The sequence below is a fragment of the Camelina sativa genome, chromosome 20 (assembly GCF_000633955.1).
Source record: "Camelina sativa cultivar DH55 chromosome 20, Cs, whole genome shotgun sequence".
Classification (NCBI taxonomy): Eukaryota; Viridiplantae; Streptophyta; class Magnoliopsida; order Brassicales; family Brassicaceae; genus Camelina; species Camelina sativa.
In genome coordinates, this window is record NC_025704.1 from 23,815,319 (window position 1) to 23,828,342 (window position 13,024).

The following is a 13,024-nucleotide window of genomic DNA, read 5'->3' on the forward strand; positions in this document are numbered from 1 at the left end:
CTAAAACAACATAGTATTTGTAATTTCTGGAAAAAAAAAATATAAAAAAAGAAACCTCTTACCATTTTTGTTTTGGACAAAGAGAAACCTCTTACCCTAAGTAATTTTTTGTTTTTTGAAAGATCAGATATCTTCAGTTTTGGGGTGACTATATTCGAGTTTGTTATAAGGGAAAAAACTTGGATAAATATTATTTTGTAACAAAACCGTCATCATCACCAATACGCTCTTCATTCCACTCCACATATACATTATTCTCCCCACCATCTCACATTTCTTCTAATTTGAGTAAAGTTAATTTTAGATGATGTTCAACTACTAGTTGGTAATAATTAACTTTCGTATTGGTAATAATTACTTATCATACATACAAATGTAATTGTTGAATTTCATCCCCAAGTTATTTGTTTTTACTAATTTTTTTATATGATTTTGAGTGCTAATTAGTTTTTCTCTAATTAAAATCCTCACAAAAAATTGACAATCTTCCACATCCACTAGTTAAAATTTTAAATTTTAAAAAAGTTGGAGCTACAATAATAATGCATATTAAATTTCACCCGTCGTATTTTTTTCCAATATAGCTTCATTTAAATTTTCTTATCCTAGGTTTGAAGTTTGAGAGTCTTTTCTTTTTCAAAAAAAAAAATGTTTGAGTTTGTTTGTCGTCAAAAACTATCATCTTAAACTTAACATCAAAAAAATTACATTTTACATTAAATTCTACCTATTTATCATAAATAATTTAAATAATATATTTATTAAAGTAACTATAAAAGATACATTGCAAAATATCAAGATAAATATTAATTAGTATATATGAAATCATATTATAATATTAAATTACTAATAAAAACACACACCACCTAAATCATAAATTATATGTAAAATACCAAATACAAAATTATTTTTGTAATATTTATATATATGCTTGATTAATGCATTCCGAGTGATAAACTTATTTATTTTTAATATGTAGATTACGAGATAAAACTGTCAAAATCAAATATTTCAATTACTTTAATTTCTATTGCATATGGTGTTGGTTTTGCATCTCTAATTGGTATGTTGATAACAGTTCATCATTAATTATCATATTATATTTTAGTAAAATATTTATAATGTGTAAAAATCGTTTTTAATAGTTATTTGGTTCGGACCTGCACGTTCGTGCGGGGTTGATATCAAAAACTAAGTTTATGATCAAGTTTGCAATATATTATGAATGTGTTAGATTATGTTGTAAACGTATTTTTTATGAATATTATTAACATTTATAATCCAAACTTGTCGATATAGAGAAAAAAATGCTCGGATATTTTTTATTATCAGTAGTGATACATTAAAAAATAGTAAAAAAAAAGGTAACATGTTTATAGTTTAAACCCATCTCGTCTCGTCTTGTGAACTATCAAACATGATAAAATCCACCAAAAATATTAAAATTTCTCAAATCAGATGACCTAGATTGTGTAGCGGAACAAATCTATCTCGTTAGGCCTGCCTTGTAATAATTTTGGTATTTTTACCCGTAATAAACCCGTCCCGTAAACCCCATAAGAGAAGTGTCTACATTCATCGTGTTTAATTTTGCAAAACTTATGGATAAAAGACGTTTTAATAATAATAAAAATTGAAAAATTATTTTAAGATTGTAGAATATAGAAATTAAACTATTTCATATATATTACAAACTATTAAACTATTTCATATATATTATTACTATATATTAGAACATTTAAAATTGAAAATCATTTACGTAATTATACTATTGGGCTTTATATGACATGTTTTGTTTGATATCTTATTATATAAAGTTGGATTTTGAAAGTTAGTCATTAATAAGATTTTGACATGTGTCAAGTTTATATCAATATGAGATTTTGACATGTGTAAAAGTTAATAGTTAATAGGAGAGATTTGAGATTACAACAAAAAACAAAATATTTTGTTTTAAACAATATTAATAATGTAAAAAGAGAATTATCAACAATTAAAAAAATTACAAATTTTAATAATTATAAGGAGATTATATATATATATATATATTTCATAAAATTTGAAATTATAACATTTATTTTTAATTTTAAGTTATAAATTCTACCAAACAAATAGAAATGGGATTAAGGAAAATATACAGTTAATTATTAATTCTAAATTTTGTAAATACTCACTTCTATATAACTATAGATCGTCTCATATTTTTCATCTAACAAAATAATTTATTCAAAAATATTACTTTCAACTTTGTTATATTGGTAAAACGTTTTTAATGAAAAGGTAAAATTTTCTTAAATTTTTAAACCAAAATTTTCTCCTACTTTCTTCTTTTACAGTTTGGAATAGGTAAGATTAATATGTTGACCAAAAAAATAATTAATATATACATTTTCTTTTTTTAATCTGTATTTTAAAATTTAATGTAGTATTTTTAAATTGTTGTATTTAATTTATCTTGTCACCTTTGAATTATTTGGGACTCATATATTATCTTGCTTATAATTATTTCTATATTTATATCAAATTAATTTTCTTATAATTTCTCAACCTTGATTGGTCGGTCATAGACATTTTTTGTGCAAACATAATTGTTACCATTCATTCAATCCCAAAGGGAGAAAGAAGTAGAAGCTCATCAACCTAATGGTTATGTAAAATAGGCTAATCAAACACAAGCTTACAACAAACATAGATAAATAGATTGGAAAAACATAAATTGTTGTTGATAGATACATAGGAGTTTGGAGACTGTGACACCCTGGTTTGCAGATAGGTTTTAAAAGAATTGTTTTGGCAACCTATGTCACCAAAGTGTACTTATCTTTTCGATCAAGGGTTCTGAGAGAACACCAGAATTAAACGTGTTTGAGCTGGAGTAGTGTCAGGATGGATAACCTTTCGGGAAGTCATTGTTGGAATTGTGTGAGTGAGGATAAAACACAAGAAAATATCATATGGTGATTTGTAGGGTCGGTAAACAAGTATTTTAAACCTCCCAGACTTAACAGACCGGCCGTCGGATATGGATGGACCAGGAGTAAACATGGGGCCCACTAAAGAAGGTGGACCTGTGGACATGGGCTCACTAAGCAAGGTGGCAGTCAGAGCGTTCCAGAGACAAAGGCTACATCATGGTGTCAAAAACACTACCACGAATATATTGGAAAATTTAATATTAGTTATTATCAAAAGATTTTATGACGTAAGCAAATGGTCTTTAGTTTCATTGGTTGTTGGAGCAAACCATTTTGAGATAGCTAAAAGACGTGAACGTGTTCTCTCCATATATGAGGAGGGCAGAGCCGAGGTTATCTCCATAGTGGAGGAGGTTGGACACAATGTTATCTCCCTAAAGCAGGAAGGTGGAGCCAAAGTTCTCTTCATGCTGGAGGAGGTCGGACGCAATGTTCTCTCTATAGGGAGAAGGACGGAGCCGAGGTTCTCTCCATGGTTGGTTGTACACTATTGTGACGATACATCATTGATTAGTATACTATGTAATATATTTTTTATTCGAAATATTTTTTGAGCCAATAATTTTAGTATTAAAAACACTATGCAAAAGTGAAAGTAAAAAGACATATAATAGTTGGATTAGTGTGTTCATACATACATTTTCTAGATGGTGGTAAATAATATATTTGTAATATACAGTATATTTATGTGTAAAAAATACGCTTTTAATGGTAACATACATAAAAGATCTGTAAATGAATATAATTCTGTATATTATAGCAAACATAAAACTTATAAATAACGTACAACAAATTTTATTATATTTATGTGAAATTTAATTTAATTCAAAATTTTAAACCCGCACAACGGGCGGGTCCTAATCTAGTATGTAATAAAGTATTCTTTTACTCTTGAGAAAGAAAAAGAACAAAAATGACGACAACTTTGGGTTGAAAAAAAATACGATGTCGACCACTTTACCAAAAATTAGAAGTGGGAAATTGTTGAAAGGAAGAGGTGAAGATGCAACTCTTCAGTCTTCCTCAGTCAATCAATCTCATAAGAGAATGCCACTTGAAAAATATGAGAATTATTTGTAACAATTGATTTCGTATTGTTATCAATGATTACGATTTTGAAAGTTTGGAAGATTTTAGAATAAGTTACTACAAATTAGGTAAAATATAATACTCGCAAATCGTTCTTTTGGAAATATATATTCGTGAGAATATCCACATTTTATGTTAATGTATTTATGATTTACTTATTTTTATTTATAGGCATACAATCTAGGCCTGGGACAAGAAAATCGGATCCGCCGGATATCCGGATCCGTATCCGGTATCCGATCCGAAAACCCGGATATCCGGTAAAACGGATCCGGATTCGGATCTTACATTTCACTATCCGGCCGGATACGAATACGGATCCGGATACTTAAAAAAATTCGGGTCGGATATCTGGATCCGCCCAAATGTATATTATATTATATTTTTAAGATATATTTATTAGATGTGAAATAAACACGTATATGTAGTGCAGATATGAGAAGATAAATTTTGCTTTTGTCGATGTGGGACCTTTCAACTGTCCCTTCCTTCGTCCACTTATCCCACATCGAGTATAAAAGAAAAATGTGTCATACTTCTTCTCTATAAATAAGGCCAAACCCTTCTATTCTCTCACAATTGCTTATTGGGTTTTCCAAATGAAGCCCATCTAACAAAATAAACCGGATTTCGGATATCCGACGGATAACCGAGATTTTATCGGATAACCGAAAACCGGATATCCGGGATTTCGGTTCCGGATTCGGATAGTAGAACTGTCTATCCGGCCGGATCGGATACGGATCCGGATACCATCAAAAAGGCCGGATATCTGGCTCCGGCCCAGGCCTAATACAATCTATACCAATGAAGATCCGCGTCCTTTACCAATGAAGATCCGACTAAGTTATTCTTGATCCGAATGATCTTATAACTGATGACTTAACACGCTTAGGATCTGCGTCCCTTACCTATCAAGATGCGAATCACTTATTGTAGATCCGATTAACTTTAGAAACGAGAAATCAAATCTCATGTGATAGAGCTTAAAAGTAGAAACAGCTCTAACAACAATGAAATATCAAACCCTAAGAGTTTACAGAGATAATTGGAGAAGAAGAAGATTACACAAATCAATATTTTCTGGTTAATTCTGCAAATGTTCTACGCTTCCCCCTTATAACCTTCAGCTCCCGATTTCTCCCTCAAACAAACTTTTCAGCCAATAAACTTCACCCACGTGTCCAGCAACTTGTTACTTTTCACGTGCCACACATGCTCCTCTTCTCATCTCTTTTCCTGTATCAGCGAGTGGGCGTAAAATTTAGAGAAATTTGTCAATTATGCCATGAACAGTGGCAATCTTTCTCTCATATGCCACTTTCCTGAATCCCTTTTACCGCCTGCCACAAAGAGTTAAGAAAATGACATTTTTATCCTTTCCCTATCGATTGCAATACTTAAGCAATTTAAGTAGAAAAAATTAATAAAAGATGAGATATTGAGACGAAGTGACATAAAATAGACAGAGGCGAGACTTTCTCTTCTCACAAAATCAAAGACTATTGGGTAATAGAAAGAGATCTGCGACTGTAACCAAGAGATCCATTGAACAAATGGTCTAATTTTCATTATTCCTGCTCTCTCTCTCTTCTCACAAAATCAAAAGCCATCGTCGAGACTTTTCATCTTCTGAAATCCGCCGTCGCTGTTTGCTCTAGTTCAAATTGTATCCCAACTATTCTCCATTTCAAGTCTGATGAAGACTCATGCTCTGGAAATATGGTCCTTCCGGACAACTGATGTATTTTATGTCCACCATTTCCTGTCTAGTTATTATCATGTAGTAGATCATATCCGGTTAGCCAAAAAAGCTTCTTATTGCAGGTCTCATAACGAAGCAGGTCCAGCAGGCAACGATGATCCTTTGATGGACCAGAATCGACATTTGAGGTACATGTCCATCACACTTACGTCTTTATGTTTGGTTCATGACTAACAACATACCAACTTCTCCCCTTTGCAGGTCGGGTGCCGACAAAGGCGCTGGTAATGTTGTCTGTTCGATAGACAACTTCTAGAATCCAAGGTATATGTCCATTCACTTGTGGACATTTTGTTGGAATGATTGTTGTATTCATTTGGTCAACTTGTATTTTTGAGTTTGCAGCAAACTAACTTCTCCCCACTGCAGGTAGGCTGAGGACGCAGATATTGGGTCTATTTTGCCGTCGGTGGACCACGCCCAACAACAAAAGTAGATGTCCATCTTCTGGTTGACATGTGATGGATTTTTGTTGCATTCATTTTTAAATCTTGTATATTTCCTGTTACTGTCATTGTGGACAACATTACAAACTCCTCCCCATTGCAGGTCAGATCAAGACTTTAGGAATGTCTTGTCTTCTGTGGACCAGTTCCCTGAGAAGAATAGCAAAAGCGAAGCAACTCCGGAGGAAGCCATTCAGGACAACAATAATAGATGTCCATCTTCTGGTAGACATGTCTGATTTTTTTTGTCTATCAACCTTTTGTTTCGAAATCTACATGGGCTACCAACTTTTTCTTTTGTCTATCAACATTTCGTTTTGTCTATCAAAATTTTGTTTTGTCTACCAACCTTTTCATTTGTCTATCAACCGTTTGTTTCAATACCTAATGGACTATTATTGTTTCAAACCTCTTTGTCTATTTTTCCTCTATCTAAATTCATCTGTTGAACTTTGCAGTCTGATAAACAAATATTTAGTTTGCGGGGAATTTTAATTTTTAGTCTACTTATATATGGCCAATATATTACACAACCGGCGTTGCGATGGACATCAATTTCATTTTGTCTTTCAATGGACTACTATTTTCCTGCACATTTCTGATAGACACTAATAAACTTAGAGTGTAATATACAACCTTCAAGTAGTTCCTCATCTCTTACATATCCAAAAAACCACCATCAACTAGATCCTCATCTATCCCACTTCCAAAAAACATATTCCATCCAAAAGATCAAACATGATGTATGTCTACCATGAATAGACAATCAACCCTAACTAGACAACCCCATAAAAAAAACTAATGGACCAAGCTCTGTTGTCATTAATGTCTGTCCCATCGGCATTAATGTCTCCCTCTCTTCTAATTTAGTTTCCTTTTGAATTCTCCCGCATGCATTTTTCTCAGTTTTTAGATCAAGGGTAATTTGGTCTTATCGCACCTTCCCTCAATTACAAAATTGGCATTTTAGAGAAGTAAATAAAAAAACTGGCATTTTTGAGAAGTGTTTGTGGAAAAATGGCATTCTCAGCCAAATTCCCTAAAATTTAGATTGTTTAGTTAGATGGCCCATTTGCTTAAAGATATATACATTATTGCAGCTGTTACTTTTGATTTATTAAAAAAATCAGTTATGGACAAATCTCTGGGTAGATTGTGTATCATGCACTTCGGATACCCTCTCTCGACAATGCAAATGCAGTGTTTGTTGATTTTGGATGTGGACAAATCTCTTTTTATTTCGAATTGTTAAGATCTTCTTGCGATAATCTCAAACTTTGAGAATTGGTCTATCTTTATATCAGAAGATGTATTTTGACACATTTTTTTTTTTTAAATCTTCTGAAAGGATGAAATATCTATCGATTATTGTAATTTGGACCAAAGCGTATGACATTATGTGTCTCGGGTCCTACTTGCTAATCAAAATCGGACTTCTCTCACTCGATTATTATTGACTTGACCCGACCCGACCCGACCCGACCAGACCAGACCCGACCAGACCCGACTAGGGTTAATTACATTTCTAGCCCCATGAGAAGAAGAAAAAGAAGAAACGACACACCACCAAAGTGGCCACCAAACACCACTGCTCACTCTTTTTCTCTCTATCTCTCTAAAATCTCTTCCTGCGTCAATGGCGACTCAAGGTCAGATTATCACATGCAAAGGTATTGTTTTATCCTCGATCCTCCTCATCACTCACTCTCTCTCGTCCTCTTAGATTATAGCGTTTCCGATACATGAATCTGATGTTTTGAAAACCCTATCTCTCCTCCGATTGTGATTTTTTTCTCTGGTTTTGGATTTCGTAGCTGCTGTGGCTTACGAGCCAAACAAGCCTCTTGTCATCGAAGATGTGCAGGTGGCTCCACCTCAAGCCGGTGAGGTTCGGATCAAGATCCTCTACACTGCTCTTTGTCACACCGACGCTTACACCTGGAGCGGCAAGGTTCGCTTGTTCTCTCCATTTTTCATTCATTTCTCCTCTGTAATTGAGTTGTTTTGTTAGTGAATCTAAGTCATCTCAATAGGCTGAGTCCAAATGTTTGATTACAGGATCCTGAAGGTCTCTTTCCGTGTATCCTTGGTCATGAGGCTGCTGGGTATGTTAAATGTTTAATCATCACTAAATCCAGTTTTTAGGGTTCTTTTATCGTTGTTGAGATGGTTGTTTTTTGTTTTTATGGGAATAGGGTTGTTGAGAGTGTTGGTGAAGGAGTAACAGAGGTTCAACCTGGTGATCATGTCATCCCTTGTTATCAAGCTGAGTGTCGTGAATGCAAGTTCTGCAAATCTGGCAAGACTAACCTTTGTGGCAAGGTTCGATCTGCTACTGGTGTTGGGATTATGATGAATGACCGCAAGTCCCGGTTCTCGGTTAATGGGAAACCCATCTATCACTTCATGGGTACTTCGACGTTTAGTCAGTATACTGTTGTTCATGATGTTAGTGTCGCCAAAATTGATCCTCAGGCTCCTTTGGATAAAGTTTGCCTTCTTGGATGTGGTGTTCCCACTGGTAAGAGTTAAACCTCTCTTAAGTTGCACCTTCCTCTACATTTCCTTTTGTTTTGTGGAACTTCATTACTCTTTCTTAGTGATTGGTAGTATGCTTAGTTTAGAGTGTCCTGGCATATCTGTGTATTAATGTAACATCAGCTGATAACGTTGATCTGCATAGTTCTTCACCATTCTCGTTATTCTTTCCCGACAGGAACCTAATATTTTCTCACTCCGTGCTCGTTTCTTCTTTCTTTTCGAGTTTTTTGACATTTTGCTGATAGAAATGAGCATTATGGTCTCTAACATTATCTCCTGTATTTGCGTCCTATTAGGTCTTGGAGCAGTTTGGAATACTGCAAAAGTAGAACCAGGGTCAAATGTCGCCATTTTTGGTCTTGGCACTGTTGGACTTGCTGTAAGCTACTGCCTCAAACTTTTTAGTTCTTCCGTAATTCCTTTTTTCTGCAAGGAAGAGAACCATTTTGGTTAAAAGTGTTGAATTGTGAATGGATAGGTTGCTGAGGGTGCAAAAACAGCTGGTGCTTCAAGGATCATTGGCATTGATATTGATAGCAAGAAGTATGAAACTGGTAAATCTTCGTGTCTTGTTAAACTGATAACACTGGATTAGTTCAAGTTGTTTTGGAAATCTTATGAGTTTTACTCATATAATTGAATTCCTTGGTTGGAATTTCAGCAAAGAAGTTTGGAGTTAACGAATTTGTGAACCCGAAGGAGCACGACAAGCCAATTCAGGAAGTGATTGTCGATCTCACTGATGGAGGTGTTGATTACAGCTTTGAGTGCATCGGGAATGTTTCTGTGATGAGAGCTGCATTGGAGTGCTGTCACAAGGTAAGTCATCCATATACATTCAGAAGAAAGTGTTCAAAAAATGTAGACAAGAGGATGTTGCAAAGAACTAAAGACAATGACATTGCAGGGATGGGGAACTTCGGTGATAGTGGGTGTAGCAGCATCAGGACAAGAGATATCAACTCGACCATTCCAACTCGTGACAGGTCGTGTGTGGAAAGGAACAGCTTTTGGTGGTTTCAAGAGTCGAACCCAAGTGCCTTGGCTCGTAGAAAAGTATATGAGAAAGGTAAGTAAAAAACTTTACACTTTAAGGCACACAATTCTTGATATCTTCTTCTCTTTCTAACACTTGACCGTTCAAATGATGCAGGAGATTAAAGTGGATGAGTACATAACACACAACCTGAGCTTGGGAGAGATCAACAAGGCTTTTGATCTGTTGCACGAAGGTACTTGCCTTCGATGTGTCCTCGACACAAGCGAATGATAACAACGCCAATGATTCTCTCTGCTTCATCTCTGTGTTTTTGTGACTTTTGTCTTTCATCTGTAATGACGACTTCCTGAGCAATGGACTCAAATCGTGTGTTCTGTCTCTCTGTCTTATCCCTCAATAAAGTTTCATTAAAGACCGAAAGCATCATTATAATTGTTCATTTCTGATTCTACCAATTCTCTGATTCTACCAATTTCCAAGACGGGAAGTACATTTTTGGTCTTGGCACGTTAAGATTTATGAAATAGTATAATATTCATCCGACAATTTTCCTCAACGAAAAATTTTGTTTAAAAGAATCTTCGAAATCGTTTACCGCTTCATTGATTTTAAAGACGTCCCTGATTTTATGAAACATTGTTCTTTGCTTCAGATATATATATATATATATATATATATATATATATATTAGCTTTGATTTATTCGAAGCTAATAGAAAGTACTTTACGAAAATTCTAATTCCATAGTTGACTCGACCAAACAAAGGGCACATGTTTTGAATATTAAACTAGTGACTTCTCCTAGGAACAGCAAGAACCTTAAGGGGATGCTTCATGACGACGGTGAACTCGAGCCTCTCCGTCAAGTCAACTTCATGACCTTCTACCTCTTTCCAATGGAACTCCCTGACCATGTTGGCGACGTAGTATTCGAGATGCAACATGGCGAGCCCTATCCCCGGACAAATCCTCCTTCCTGCTCCGAACGGCATCATCTTGATTCCTCTACTTCCGGTTATATCCACCACTTCTTCTTCTCCCATGAATCTCTCCGGCTTAAACACCATTGGTTCCTCCCACACCTTCGGATCTCGTCCTATGTCCGCCACCATAAAGTTGATTGTCCCCTTCTTCGGTACCTTGTAGCCACCCAATACAGTGTCCTCCGTGACACGGTGCGGGAGTAGGAAGTGTCCCGGAGGATGCCTTCGAAGACCTTCCAACACAACTGCCTTTAGATACGGCATCATCTCCACGTCTTCTTCCTCCACCTCTTTTGCTTCTTCCCCGACTACGCTTTTGATCTCCTCGTGTAACCTCTCCTGGATATCTGGATATTTCACGAGGTTCGCCATGATCCATTGTAGTGCTGTGGCCGTTGTGTCAGTCCCTCCAGTGAGAAACTCTGAGCACAAACTCACCAAGTCTTCCTCGTCAAGCTTCCTCTTCTCATCAGGAAGCTCCAAATCAAATAGAGTATCAACATATGATTGTACATAGTCTTTGTTGTCTTCTTCTTCTTCTTCCTCCGACCTCTTCTTCTTCCTCTCTTCAACGATCTTCCTCCGGGCATGAATCAACGGAAGCAGAACATCCCTATGTTGTCTCCGAATCTTGAGAAATTCTTGCCACCTCTTTCGCAAAACCAGTTTGGTGAACTTAGGCCATATGTTGAAGATGTTAAATCTCGGCAAGCTAAGGAGCTGTAGTCTCTGAATGAACTCCACCTGTTTGATTTGCTTCTCGTCGAGTTTATCTCCGAAACACATGAGAACAAGAAGCGAAAACATGGCATACTGGAGATGGTCGACGAGTACGATCGGTTCTTGATCACCTCTGTGTTTACGAAACCTATCAAAGAGGATCCCAAGAACCCAGTGCCGCGCGTGAGAATAACATCTCACGCGCGAGGGATGAAGAATCTCCGAGGTGATGTTTCGTCGAAGAAGCCGCCACGTGGCTCCGTATGACCCGGAGCTGATGTTGTGTTTGTTGATGATCTTGCTGATTGTATCCGATTGTGGACGGTCTGCATAGACTGAACCGTTCAGAACTAGAGCCTCGTGAGCGAGGGTACGGTCGGCAACGAATATGGCGGGGTGGGAAGTGATGCGGAGTGTGACGATGGGGCCTAGACGATGGTGGACGGAGCGGAGGTAGGATTCCAAGCCACCTAACCCTTCCCGGAGCCACTGGAGTGTTCCGAGGAAAGGTAACAAGTTAGGGTCAGGAGGTAACGGAAGAGAGGAAGAGCTACTACGGCTGCGAAGGAGGAGATGGAGAAAGAGAGACACGAAGAGAGAGGCCAAGATCAGTAACCATATCTCCATTTTTGGGTTCTAACTTTTATTACTTTACGTGTCTTCTCACTTAACTTTCTATTCCTAGATATGTATATAGACGTGTGTGGCCAAAGTGGACTTGTAAATTAGTTCATTTTTAGGGCGTGCCATTCACGTATAAAATATTTTTATAATTTGGTCAAACCTTTGGAATATTAATTCATTTCAAAATTTGGAAAAGTTTCTGCGGTGTTTGTTGCAACTCACTGGTGGGGAGATAAGGATAGAGATGGTTTTGTTGGATGGACCACGTCTAGCTCTGAGAGAAAACCACAAGTATAAATCACTGCACGGCGGATCACAAACGAAGAGAAGAAAACAAGAATATGGGCCTAAGAAATAAAATACTCCAGGCCCATATCGTAAGCCCAATACAAAAAAATATCACCACCTCTCGTCGCCGAACCAATTATTCTTCTCCTTAGGTCCCGTCGGACCTTCCTCGCCGGATAATTCAACCGGAAGCTTCGTCAACACAGCATCAAGCCAAGTCCTTAACCTCCATGGCAATCGTTCATTCAACCTCTCAATCTCAGTTCTCGAATCATACACAATCTTCGGTCCCCACTCTCTCATATAACCTAACCAAGGCGGCTCCACCACAACTCCTCCGAGATACTCCGCCGCCACAATCTCATACCTCAAACTCGAATCAACAAACAAATCACTTGTCTCCATATCATTCCTTATCCCAATCCCAAGCAAATCAGATCCTTGTAGATACATCCCTGAGGTAGCGAAGCTCGCGTGACCATGCTTGGAAGAGTAAACCACAGCTCTGTTACTTCCTCCTACGAACTCAAGATCTTGAGGTTCGATCCATTCGCCGCCACTGTGTTGAGAGAAGTAAATAGAGTAAAGCTCGCC

The 13,024-nt window shown here is 36.6% G+C and overlaps 3 protein-coding genes across 3 annotated transcripts in view; 1 reads left to right on the plus strand and 2 right to left on the minus strand.

The window, feature by feature from the left end:
* LOC104771547 (alcohol dehydrogenase class-3) lies at positions 7,833–10,242 on the plus strand. Its single transcript, XM_010496085.2, has 9 exons — positions 7,833–7,945; positions 8,090–8,226; positions 8,334–8,380; positions 8,471–8,796; positions 9,113–9,195; positions 9,295–9,370; positions 9,478–9,635; positions 9,724–9,885; positions 9,970–10,242. Exons 1-9 carry the CDS (start codon positions 7,912–7,914, stop codon positions 10,084–10,086), a joined length of 1,140 nt encoding a protein of 379 aa, XP_010494387.1. The 5' UTR covers positions 7,833–7,911; the 3' UTR covers positions 10,087–10,242.
* On the minus strand, positions 10,504–12,193 carry LOC104771548 (cytochrome P450 89A2). Its single transcript, XM_010496086.2, has one exon. The coding sequence runs from the start codon at positions 12,143–12,145 to the stop codon at positions 10,604–10,606; it is 1,542 nt and encodes a 513-aa protein (XP_010494388.1). The 5' UTR covers positions 12,146–12,193; the 3' UTR covers positions 10,504–10,603.
* The window catches only part of LOC104771549, a 3,629-nt gene continuing 3,020 nt past the window's right edge, over positions 12,416–13,024 (minus strand). The window contains exon 3 of the mRNA XM_010496088.2: positions 12,416–12,963. Within this exon, the coding sequence (XP_010494390.1) occupies positions 12,542–12,963 (422 nt within the window). The 3' untranslated portion in view covers positions 12,416–12,541. The remainder of the gene's footprint in view (positions 12,964–13,024) is intronic.

Coding starts and splice junctions, on each gene's coding strand:
- LOC104771548 (XM_010496086.2), bottom strand. CDS start 12,145: ATGGAGATATGGTTACTGATCTTGGCCTCTCTCTTCGTGTCTCTCTTT.
- LOC104771547 (XM_010496085.2), top strand. CDS start 7,912: ATGGCGACTCAAGGTCAGATTATCACATGCAAAG. Junction 9,196..9,294: donor TTGGCACTGTTGGACTTGCT/GTAAGCTACTGC, acceptor GTGAATGGATAG/GTTGCTGAGGGTGCAAAAAC. Junction 9,636..9,723: donor CATTGGAGTGCTGTCACAAG/GTAAGTCATCCA, acceptor ATGACATTGCAG/GGATGGGGAACTTCGGTGAT.